The sequence below is a fragment of the Humulus lupulus genome, chromosome 6 (assembly GCF_963169125.1).
Source record: "Humulus lupulus chromosome 6, drHumLupu1.1, whole genome shotgun sequence".
NCBI classification, from domain to species: Eukaryota; Viridiplantae; Streptophyta; class Magnoliopsida; order Rosales; family Cannabaceae; genus Humulus; species Humulus lupulus.
In genome coordinates, this window is record NC_084798.1 from 212,049,926 (window position 1) to 212,063,170 (window position 13,245).

The following is a 13,245-nucleotide window of genomic DNA, read 5'->3' on the forward strand; positions in this document are numbered from 1 at the left end:
TTAAATAATACAAGTATTTTTTAGCTTTATATGCATTTCTATATCTATATAAATATAGTGTGTATGCTCTGGTTATACTCGAAATATATATATTTATTAATATAACCATATTCCCCTTATTTTCACTAGGGGTGAACATTTAACCCGCAAAACTGCCCGATCCGCAACCCGAAAACCTGTCGGATTCAGATTAAATCCAACCTGAACCTGATAAAATTCGAGTCGGGTTCGGGTTTGAAATTTTTTAAAACTCGGGTTCGGGTTCAAACCCGAAATCCCAAAAAAAAAGTGTAAAAAATGGTATTTTTGCAAAATTTGGCTTTTCGGCCCAAAATTAAACCCAAAATCCGAAAAAAATGGTATTCTTGAAAAAAAAAAGTGTAAAAATGGTATTTTTGCAAAATTTGGCTTTTCAGCCCAACCCGAATCAAACCCGAAAACCGAACCCGAAAATTTCGGATCCGTTTCGGTACCATTTTTCTCAACCCGAAACCCGTAAAACCCAAACCCGATGAAACCGAAAATCCGACATGTGTGCACCCCTAGTTTTCACTACTTAAATTTGTTTTTGAACAAAAGTTTGTAGTATATCATGCTTAATTGATAGCTCAATTTTCTTATTTTTTTCCTAATTCGCAATTTTTTATTTTTTTGAGTTCATGGTATGGTTATATCCTACATCTATGAGTGCCCCCATAAATTCCTAATTAAGATTAGTCTTGGGTCATTTGAAGATAGGGTTCGAGCAAAATATTCAAAATCATAGAATCTAAAATTATTGAAATGAATATTTTTATTGATAAAAATGAAAAACATTACGAAGCTTTATCATTAGTGAATAACATCATTCCTAGACTATTGATAGTATAGTCGTCAATGTTCACTATTCCAAGCTCGTGAGAATAACTCTCCATTCAATCGAGCTAGTTTATATAATCCTGGTCGAATGATAGATTCAACGAGGTAAGGTCATTCCCAATTAGGTCGAGCACTCCAGTTGAGGTGTCTCTTGTTGCCAAAAATACTCTTCTAAGAACCAAATATCCTACTTTGAACTTCCTATCTCGAACTCGAGTGTTAAAATATCTCGTAACTCTTTGTTAATATGAAGCATTTTTCAATTGTGAGTCTTCTCGCTTTTCTTTGAGCAAATCTAAAGCTTCCACGAGTCGTTGGTGGTTTTGATTTTGATCATAAGTATCACGTCGTAGTGTGGAAATGTTAACCTCGACAGGTAGCATTGCTTCTGTAACGCCCTGGATAGCCAAGACCGTTACACTGTGTGTTTATAAGGTGCCAGACTTGCTAATCAAGTTATTTACGTAAAATCGTGTTACTGAATCAGTAGAGGAACTAAGGTTAAAAGTGTTTTGGTCTCAAAAGTTATATTTTCATTACTAAGCATTGTTTATTTACATGGGATCCCAAAAATGACAGTTTAAAAGCCCTTTACAAAAAGGTTACAAAGTTTAAACACACTGACTGGCCATACTAAGGCAAAAACGAGCAGTTAGGTAGTCCCTGTCCTGGTCCACTCCTCGATCGTGGTGATCGAGCAGCTAGCTATGTACATTTCACCTTGGAGCTCTCCTCCTCGGGCTTGGTCCAACCTGCCCTTGCCTTAACCTGCACCACGTAGCACCCGTGAGCCGAGGCCCAGCAAGAAAGCATGATAACATAGTAAGATCAGCAACACTTAACAAATATTTCACAATGCTCAACCGAGAATTCAACATTTCATACATTTATCCAATCAGCAATAACAGTTGTCATTCAGACAATCAATTAACTATATTCACAGCACAATATTCACGTTCATAACCAATAGATTGTCATACCCATCAAATAACATTCAGGGTTGGCGCCCTTAGTCGCACCCTCTATTTGGCACACTGTCTTCGGCTCAATAGAGCCGCCCCCAGTGTAATACTCACTGACTCTGGCCAGCTTAACCAAGCTCAGTGATAAACAAGCTGCCTCAGCTCCCAGTGGCTGAACCGCGCCCCAGTGCGCAAATAATGATTCCGACACCCTTAGGCCGGTAATCGCATGTCCCATGGCGTAATAACACCATCTCACGACATGATAAACAAATATAGGGAGCTCTTAGTCCCATCGTGTCCACATGATTATTCATATTCACATAATAATGCATACAAACATAGGGAACACTTAGTCCCAACCTAACCACATACTCAGGTGCAGCTTTCTTACCTTTCAATTTATTGGTTCCCGATGCCACGTAGCCACAAGCACGGTCCTCTACCCCGAGCCTCTCCAAAGTCCTAATCACAACACAAACATAATATTCTTTGTCATTAACCAATCCAATACTACCTTCCCGGTACCTAACCCACACTCTCGGAACCCCCAAAACCTTAGAACAACACCCCGGAGACATCCCCCGAACCCCCGGAGCAAAGGCCAAAAATTGCAAAATATAACACCCTGAAATTTGCCTTGTGCCGCGGCACCACTTTCTTGTGCCGCGGCACCCATCAATCAGAGACTCCAGGCCGCGGCACACAAAACCCGTGCCGCGGCACGCCTTCGCAGCCCAGAATTCTGGGTTTTTCCTTCGCATTTTCCCGAGCTCCAACCTCTCCAAATCACCCCAAACCACATCCTAAGTCCCAAAACCAACTCTAAACCCCTAACAAACCTCACAACAACCCAAAGACATCATACTCAAGCTCACTCACACCTTCAATCCTAAAAGTCACTCTTGAATTCCCACTTGACAACTCAAACCAGAAAAGTTATGCACAGCTTGAATTCAAGCACAACCCACACTTCAAACTCCCTAAACCTTAACAAAACAAATCTAATAAACATACAGAGACCTTACCTTAAGTGATAGGTTCAACCTCCAGCTCTTGACCTTCTTCCCCCTTGGTTTCCAAATTCTGAAATTACATAAAACCAGCCACCAACTTATCTCAATTCACCTTCCTTAACTAAAATTCAGACTTAAAACTTAGATATAGCATAATCAAAATCTTACCTCTGAGTTTTCTTGGCCTAAACTTGGTTGATAACATCAGACATCCCTTGATTCTCCTTCCAAGAGTCTAGATTTCTGCTTCTCCTTTCTATCTCCTTTTTGTTCTAATTCTAGGTTTCCACCATTCAACATAAACCCCTCTCCAAAATATTATACGTATATGTTATTCCCTCAGCTCAAACTCATCTATTTACTACCAAATTACCATTTTAACCCTCCATTAATATCACTTACTAACTAGACCTCAAGGGCTTATTTGTCCTTTCCCTATCTTTACAATTCTACCACTTTCCCAATAAAACCTGTTACTCTCTATAGTTACTAACGGTTACGCAGGTTACCAAATCACCAGTTACCATTATCTAGTTTCCTAGGACCGTCTTGGCACGTGCATCACATTTATATCACAGCACCCACACAGTACAATTCACATATCATAATTATCACATAATATAATTCACATATCATATAACATGCTTAAAATCATAGTCATCACACATAATTCTCATCATGCCCTCCCGGCACACTAATCAAGGCCCTTAAGCCTTATTAGTGAATTTGGGTCGTTACAGCTTCACTTCCATAAGCGAGTAAAATTGGAGTATGTTCTGTAGATGTTCGAGTTGTCGTTCTATATGCCTATAAGACTTATTGCAACTCATTAAGTCATTTTCCTTTTGCTTCTTCAAGACTTTTTTTTATGGAGCTTTTTAAGGTTTTGTTCACTACTTCGCCTTGACTATTTGCTTGTGGGTGTGTGACAAATGAGAAACTTTTAATAATCCCATTTTTTTGCAAATTTAATAAACAACTCACTATTGAAGTGAGTACCATTATGAGAGACAATCTTCATCGGGATGTTGTATCTACAAATAATATTTTCTATCTCAAAGTCTAGGACTTTTTTGGAGGTTATTGTGGCCAATGGTTCGGCTTCAGTCCACTTTGTGAAATAGTCAATTGCAACTACAACATACTTTACTCCACCCCATCATACAGGCAACGAGCCTATCAGGCCAATTTCTATACTGAAAATGGCCACGGGGAATACATCATGGTCATCTCGACTAAAGGAGCTAGAGGTATTGATGTGAATCTTTGACACTTATCCAACTGCTTCACATACTGGAAGGCGACTATATTTATGGTTTGCCAAAAATACTCATGTCATATTACTTTTTTGGCAAGGCTATGCCCCTAGTATAATCTCCACATAATCACTCATGAATTTCTTCGAGGATCTTTTTATCCTAAAATATAATAAAAAAACAAAATAAAACAATAGACGTTTTATAAGGTTTATTTGGGTTTGATTGTTTACAAGAACTTTTGTAGTCCTATAAAGCACTCATAATGAATGCTCAACTTTATCATTAAAAATACATCACAAAAATCTTTTTTTTTTTTAATTTTATAATAAACATTTACATTACACCATACTTCTTTATTTCTTCTCTAAATCTTATCTACATCATTTAAATATTAATTTTTTATTCATTAATATGCTAGAAAAAAGAGAGAGAATGAAATATAAATAAAATATAATTAAAATTGAAAGAGGAAGCGGAAGAAAGAATAAAGAAAAAAAAAAGAAAATATTTATAGATAGTTAACTTCAAATACAGAGTAATACTTTTCATTTTGGTAAAAAAAATGTAAAATAAAGTTTAAAACTTATTTTTACAATTTTTTCTATATATTTTATAGAAGGAACTATTTACCTCATTCATATTGGAGTGCTGCCGAATCTTTCACATTTTGCAAGCCTAATTTGTCTCTGATCAGATCAGCCATTTCTCGAGGGTTTACGTAGCCATGTACGGCAGCCAATTCGACGGTAACGCCGCCTTCTCCGGCGGCGGATTCATGCCTTCTCAATCCATTCAAACTCCCGACTCATCATTCTCTCCCGCCAAGGTAACCTCTCTCTCTCTCGCTCTCGCTCGCTCAGTCTCTGCTTGGTTCTCGCGCGAGAATTCTCTGGAGAAAATTAACTTGAATGTGGTGGACTGGACCATTATGTAATCGGATGCCGTGTTGCTATACATTTGTAAAGAATTTCTTCAGTTTCAACTCTTTTCTCAACTGCACTCGTAGAGGTTTAGGGTTTTTGGTTTTGAATGTTGTCGTATCAAATGGTACCGTTTCGTTAACTGTTTGGTTGCTGAGAAAATCTAGCAACTGATAACTTGGAGCAATTGTCTTAACTGAAATAGAAAAAGTTGCTACTTTACTTTAAATTTTTATTTATTTTTTAGAGAAAATAAAAATTGAATGATGGGGGGAGATACTGCCAAAATGTTGTTTGAGCAGATCTCTATGAAAGTTTCAGAGAAGTTTCTTTTCTTTTTCTACTGTTTATTATCAGTAAGTGGATACATACAGCTTGATAAGCTTTTAAATTCTCTTGCAGAATCGTGATGTTCAGGCTTTGCTTCCCCTAACAGTGAAGCAGATAAGCACTGCGTTTGTACCAGGAAATGAAAAATCAGAATTTCATGTGGATGGTGTGGATGTGAACAATGTGGGTTCCAACTCCAAGGTTTTGAATTTGCAATTTTATTTTTAGGGTGTTTGTATCTTAGATTTTGATTTCTGTTTGATTAGGTCAAGCTAGTAGGAATTGTGAGTAACAAAGCTGGAAGGATTACTGATGTCACTTTTGTGCTTGATGATGGGACTGGACGTATTGATTGTAACAAGTGGTGAGTCTTCTCAATCTTTTCCATGCTTATATGTTTTTGTCTTGATTTCTTCTTCTTGTTGTTTGTGTATTGGTTAAATTAATTTGAATCTACTGCCTTGTGTTTATGTAGGTTTCATGAAGCGGTCGATACAAGCGAAATGGAAGGAATCTCGTATGCAGTCTTTGTTACCTAACTCATTTCATGTTCTTCCTACTTATATTTCCATTTCATGCTAACTTAATCTGGATATTAGTTGAACTTTAATTTGAACAAATTAGCTTAAAGGACATTCAGACTTTCTTTTTCAGTGTGTTATTTTCTGTGTAAATTAAAATGTTTTTTAGAATTCATAGACACTGAATGAAAAAGTGGAAAAGTCTCATAGGTTTGAGTTAAATCGAACTTCATACGTTTAATCAGAGTTCTATTTGATTTTTCTATGGAAATATGTAGGCCTTTTTTAACTAAATTAATTGTTAGAATGCTTAATTGTTGAACAAATTGGAAACTATCACTGGCGTGAGTTAAATGAACTCTGCTTTCCAAGCTTCTTCACATGTTTTGCCTAAAACTTGTCTTTCTTAACAGATTGAATTTGTCTTGTTTGGTTCTTTTGGGAATCAATATTGTGCATCAAGTTGTCGTCCCTCTCACACTCTCTTTTAATGATTTTCTCTCTCTTATATTTAGGGATGGAATGTATGTTTGTGTTCATGGACGCTTGAAAAGCTTCCAGGGTAAAAGAACCTTAAATGTATTCTCCATTAGGTAAGAATTATTTTTTCCTAAACATTTCAATATCTTTTTTTTTTTTTTAAATTCTATGCTCTCTAAGAAGAGCTGTGCATTGTATTATGATTTATATGGTTCATTAGTGCAACAATTGGGCGATTTGTCTAGAAAGGTCGACATTAGTCAAATGTGCACTTTTGCAAGGACTTTGGTTTATATATATATATAACATATATATTTATTTGGATAATTAGTATCCTTTTTTTTTTACAAATTATGATTCATCTTAAAGTGTTTTTTTCCACAATTTTTTATACTGAATTAATTGTGTTTTGTGTCCATGTTTTGGATTGCATGAGTTGGAACACTTTGATAAAATTCATGTCGTGTATCACTTTTATTTAGTATCTTGAAACATGAAAGCAAGACTGAAAACCACTTTAGTGTCGCTTTTTCTTTTGCACTCAATCATGTATTTGATTTTATATATCATGCTGATGCTACTTGCATGCCCCAATGGTAGTTCTGTTAGTGTCCGTTTCCGTTTGTATTTGATTTTATTTATCATTGGTTTTTGTTTATTTGCTTCTCATTAGTTTTTGTATTTTTATGTTGGTTTTAGACCCGTAGAGGACTTCAACGAGGTTGCAAGCCACTTCATTGAGTGCATATATGTTCACTTGTACAACAAGAAGGTCAGAGTATTGGTCTAAGACTAGTACTAATGATGTGATTGGAAGTTGAAACAAGGCTCTGTATAGTTTTTGCATTTCGTCACGTACTTTTTCTCTAGTTTCTGATGTTGTCTATTTGTAACAGAAAGTACAAGCACAAGGTGGTGCCACTACTCAGCCACAGGCGACAAATTCAATGCATCAGGTAAGATGTTAACTGTGAAATTCAGTGGGTTGAAATTTTACTGGTTTCCTTAACTCGTGCTTTGCATTTGTTCTTCTTCAGTCGTTTGCGCAGTATAGTGCCGATGGATCAAAGACAACTGAAGAAATGGTGTTAGAGATTTTGCACCATCCTTCATGTCTGTGAGTACTCTAACTTTGAACATTATATTTACACCTTGTATGTAATATTTACAACGTGACTTGTTAGATAGTATGCTGCACAAACAATGAAAGGTGATATTCCATTTTGTAATGCTTGTATTGTGCTGGACTTCCAAGAATGTCTTTTCTCAATATTAGCTTTTCATCTTGAACAAGTTTATATGATCCTTCCTTAATATTGGCAATTCCTCTGTTCTTTTACTGCTCTTCAAGAACATGTTCTTCAATTATGCAAACTCAAGCAATCTTATCAGTGTAAAGAGATAATTTTGGCATTTTACTGTTTAGATCTTACTCAATAGATGGTTTGGTTTAGTAAATCATTTCTTTCTTTAGGCCTTTACATAGCAGCTGGTAAGGAAGATAAGTATTGCTTTGTAAGTAGCCCTTTTCTCTCTGATTTGAATGCTCGATCATTAACACAAAAAGAAATTACTCGTGCAAATTGAAGTTTTTGTTGTGTATGAGTTTAGATTATTTAGGGTGTGGTGATTAGTGATTACACACAAAAGCTGCTTTAGAAAGGTTCTCTGTTTTCATTGGAAGAACTGTTAAATCCGTACTTCACTTTTCTTGATCTATTTAGAATGAGATGCACTTTAACGAAAGCCTTTCACTTAAGCCAAAGCTTTGTTATCAGTAATTGGTCAGTTTAGTGTTCCTTTTCCAGGCCATTCTCATATTCTTTTTTCCTATCCCTATTTGTAAGGCTTAAAAGATGAAACCTTATAACTGCATTAATACTTATTACTTCCTTCTTTGAAGTAAATTTTTTTTACCACAGTTGTGTTGTATTCTTAACTGTTTACATTGAATTTGGATGTAGTGCAAGGGAAGAGGGAGCTAATGTGGATCATATGATTCAGCAACTAAAAATTCCCAGGAATAAGCTCATGTCTCTCTCTCTCTCTCTCTCTCTCACACACACACACACACACACACACACACACACACATGCACACAAAAAAAGGCACGCAGCACCAATCAAACTAACATTATCACAATCTGATATCAACAGGTTAGCCATTGAAAATCTTGTGAGGGAGGGGAACATTTATTCAACAATTGATGATGATCACTTTAAGTCAGCCATAAACGGTTGAGTAATGGCGATCAGGGCTCTCACCGACTATGACAGCCTCAGACTGAATTAGGTTCTCTATCTCTCACTCTAGCTTCTTTGTTTTAACACTTGTTGTATAGTTGACAATTACAAAAGTATACCAAGTGACAAGTGTCAGCACTCACCACTATATTTTGGGATTTGGATCTACATCTTATGCGGCTTAAATATCATCATTATCGAGAAACTGGCCTTCACCCTATTTTATGAAGCACAATTTATGTGCTATGTACATCAGACAAATCGTAGCAAACACTCAGAGATTAGTATCAGAAATGGCGAACCTTTAGCAACTAAGCAAGCTTTGTAGCGATCCTGTAAGCTCACTTACAACCAATATTATTTTGAGTGTGATGTGCGGAGGAACCAAGTCCCATGGTTTGAGTAAGAGCATGAAATCCATCAGTCATTGATTGACGCCAAGGACTTTTATGCTTGGCAGAAGGTGGAGGGTTATCGAATTAATATCAGAAATGGAGAACTAGGTGTTAGAATAGGCATATATATTCTATTAGTCCTCACTATAATAATAATAATAATAATAATAATAATAATAATAATAATAATAATAATTTGTGAATACCACTAGTTAAGTCATTACTCAACAAACTTATAAATCATAAGTTGTGAGTAATATATTTTAATCTCATCCTTTCACACAATTAATTGAATTTCGAGAATATAAGATGATATTCTTAAGTCAGAGACTTCTTAAGTTCAAATGCGGACCTCTTTAAGTAAAACATATAGTAAAAGCTAATATAACAATTTAGGAAATGCATTTTATATGAAGTGCAAAAATATGTCATCCCACATACAAGACAACAAAGGCACTGATGAGTTTGCATGCTTATCTTTTTTTTTACTCTCTGATTATGAACTAAAAGTACTTAATTTAGTTATAATTATAACAAACTTAATTATTAGAGTGCTCTTGCTATACCTAGGTAGAGTATCTCTCAAACATTTATGAATGTGTATAGTACAAGTAGGGGTGTTCATTGGATCACATCCAATGTTTTTTAGGCATATCTGATCCAATCTACTTATCTATTTGATGTTAAATTTTTACAACCAATCTAATCTAATTAACTTGTCTCAGCTGATCTGTTTCGATCCAATTATCCATTAGATTATATTAAATTAGATCGGTTTTATTCATTGGATGTGTTCCTTTTGTTATGTATTTGATGGAATTGGATTCATCTAATATTTTTGAACATTTATTTAGCTTAATTTGTTCAAATAATTCATAATATTATAAATAAAAAGACTAATTTGTTCAAAATGATGCAACGCCATACAAATACAATATAAATTATAAGCATAATTCTAAATAAATAATATATTTTTTAAAATATATATACAATTGAATGAGTTCAGTTTTATTGGATTTTTGCATATATCATCCAATAACTGATCCAATCCAATTTGAATCTTCAAAATCTGATTTGATCCGATTTAATTATAATTGGATATCTAATATTTAGCAGTCGGTTCTAATTGGATTGGATAATTTGCACAACTCTAGGTACAAGATTTATAATGGGATTGGATTTATAAGTAGTGCAGCAACACTATCTTTGGTCACTTCTCCAACATGTGTATAGCCGTCACCATCTTTGTAAAGAAGATCAATTACCCTTGATAAATTAAGAACACGAACTAAGACAGATGAAGGCACAGCAGTAGGCCTAAGGGACTCTTCGTTTATAACTTTCCATGCATTAACCACTTGTCGAGTTAGTTCATCATATGCCTCTTGTTCGGATACACCATATTGCTTCATCTAATATATTATCTCCAACAAAGCTTAAATTTGAGGCCTCATATAAGCTAATTAAGCATACCGGGAATGTCACTAACCAAGCCTTCTTTAAACCCACCATTCTCGTCATCTTTGAATTTTTCAAATATATCTGTGAACGTACGTAATTCATATCACATATTGAATATATATATATATATATATATAAATGTATTTAATAATTAATTTCATTATGATGAATTGCAACTTACTAGATGAAACCATAAATCCATGTTGTCTTAGTAGTCTAAAGCGAATAGAAGTAACCTATAGATCTTCATCATCTTCTTTGTTTTGATCAATAATGGTACTGTTGTAAATATGTTGTAGCTCTTTTTCTATTTCATTTTCGTAATGGTACGACAATCCCAAACGTTCAACGACGTCAATTATCTTCAATTGACATGAAGCATCATATTTAGATTCTAAGAATATTTCTTTCCTTACCACTTCTTTTAATTCTTCAACTTGATGTTCTTCATAGTCCTGTATAATTAATCAATATTCATGATAAATTATATATGATCAAAACTAAAGAACAAAAATAACAATATTAGCAAAACACTACTTATGGAATAATATAAAAAATTAACATAAATAAGATTCAAATAGTCAGTTTATAATGTTTATACATATAAGTCAACAAATAACAATAATTTGGAATTCATGAAGACAAATTAGGACTGTTTGAGATTAGATTAGAAAGAGAAATGCTACCAGTAAAATACAGAGATACGTACCTGTCATATATAGGACACAATTGTAATATTATTCATTTTTCAACATTAACAAAAGCTTTCTCATATTCATTTGTGTCTAATTTCTCTTGTCATTACACTATCCTTTGTTGAATTTTTAGATTTATTTCTTATATTATTATTATTATATAACTTTTCACAAAAATGGCTATTGAAATTCGTGTGAGGGAGGGGAACATTTATCGAACAATTGATGATGATCACTTGAAAGTTATAATGGCGATTAGGACACTCACTGACTATGATAGCCTTAGACTGAATTAGGTTCTCTAGCTTAATTGTTTCAACACTTGTTTGTATAGTTGACAATGACAAGAATATACCAAGTGACAAGAGTCAACAACTTAAAACGTGTTTGACTTAAATTATAGATCCTAATTTTAATATTAGTTGTAATAAATTTTTTGGATACTAATAAGTATCTAGAGTTTTAAAATCCACAAGCAAGCAAGTTATCATTGTTTTTAATTACATTCATAATATTCCTATCAAGACAAACATAATATTAATTGAACTAGACTTTACAAACATAATATATATATATAGTAGTAAAAGTAATGAAAGGGCAAACTTACCCAAACAATCCATTTCTCGTTAACGAGAGCCAAAATAAAAGAACTTTGTTATGTAGCAAAATGTGTTTGGGAGATGGGAAATTGAATAAGAAAGTTGAGGAAAATATATGTGAGGTGAAGAGGTGATCTTTTATAAAGTGATTATGTGTGAGATTGTAGTTGTCTTTCTTAGGCAACTTAAACCAGAATCAAGCAATCTCTATAAACAAAATAAACAAAGTGAATTTTTTTCTCTTTTTTCCATGAAATAATTTTATTAAGTAAAGATAAATAAGCTAAGCAATAGGGCTGTTTCTTTTCTTTTTCTAGCTCCCATAGTTGCAATGACTTTATGATAAACACCACAATGTTGAGTGTAGAACAAACAAACAACTGAATTATTTCATATAATCTTATCTCAGCCATTATATTCATTCACACTAAGAGCTTTTTAAGCGTGGAAGAAATAGCCGCAATTAATCCATCTAAAAGAATGATTTGCCAAGCCAAAGTTGAAAAAAAAAAAAGATTATCCATATAAATTTTCACACTACACACCCATTGCTCATCTTTCTCTTTTTTAGGTCTTTTTTTTATTGGTCTGTATCAATAAGATTCCAACTAATCAACATTTTTATGAGACAAAAAAGTTTATTGGAACATAATTTTTTTAACAAAATGTAATTTCTCTACAAGAATTTAGATTTAGCAAAAGAGAATATCTCTCTTTAGTAGCCTAACATTACAATATATGTGTATGGCACGTGTGGTATTCTGAAGAGCTTGAGTGACAAATCATAAAATATTTGAGCTTATTTGTACTTTTTATTACTTATTAATCACCCTATCTTTAATAATGTTAACCATTTATGACTTCTTTTTTTTGTCTTATTTGTAGGGGAAGAACTTGAACTGTGGACCACCATATATTTATGGATATGCAATTTAATGCAAAACTTGCAACGGTTTGAGAAAGATCTATAAAAGTAAAACAAAGATAAAGTGTGCTTATATATAATTGTTCCATCTTTGTGTCATAATATTATTAAAAGGGTAGATTTTCTTATTATTCTTATTAACATTTTTATTGAATGTTGATCGAAATCAAAATACATATACAATATTTTATGCTGTTGTTGTTATCATGCATTGTTTTATTGTTCTTTACTTCGATGAAATAATATATATTCTCCTACATATTCCATCATTATAGATTTTGTTTGGTGTGTCCCTATATATATATATATAAACAAATTTTTTCTTTATCGATAAATTTGTATATGGCTTATATACATTTTTTTAAAAATTAGTTAATACTTTGTTTGTCCCTTAAATTTTTAGGTAGAGAAAAAATGAAATTCAAAGGATTTAATTTTTTCATGTTTGAATTGAATTAATCAATTAAGAATTTTTTTTCTAAAATAATTAAATTTAAATGTAGTATAATTTTTTTAAAATTTACAAAAATTATAAATATCTACAAAAAAAAAAATATTAAAAACAATATCTTATCAAATTT

General features: G+C 33.3%; 1 protein-coding gene across 2 annotated transcripts; it reads left to right on the forward strand.

Moving 5' to 3' along the window:
• Window positions 1–4,723: 4,723 nt before the first annotated feature.
• On the forward strand, window positions 4,724–12,776 carry LOC133783148 (replication protein A 32 kDa subunit A-like). 2 transcript variants are annotated; one of them, XR_009870777.1, is made up of 11 exons: window positions 4,724–4,921; window positions 5,418–5,528; window positions 5,612–5,709; window positions 5,821–5,862; window positions 6,382–6,459; window positions 7,046–7,118; window positions 7,243–7,302; window positions 7,384–7,463; window positions 8,311–8,379; window positions 8,503–8,638; window positions 12,625–12,776. XR_009870777.1 is itself a non-coding variant. In XM_062222690.1 (10 exons), the coding sequence occupies exons 1-10, from the start codon at window positions 4,820–4,822 to the stop codon at window positions 8,585–8,587; spliced, it is 798 nt and encodes a 265-aa protein (XP_062078674.1). In that variant the 5' UTR covers window positions 4,725–4,819; the 3' UTR covers window positions 8,588–8,794. The 2 variants fall into 2 exon arrangements, 1 of the variants encoding a protein (XP_062078674.1); XM_062222690.1 differs by lacking the exon at window positions 12,625–12,776 and having other exon boundaries at window positions 4,725–4,921; window positions 8,503–8,794.
• Window positions 12,777–13,245: the final 469 nt, after the last annotated feature.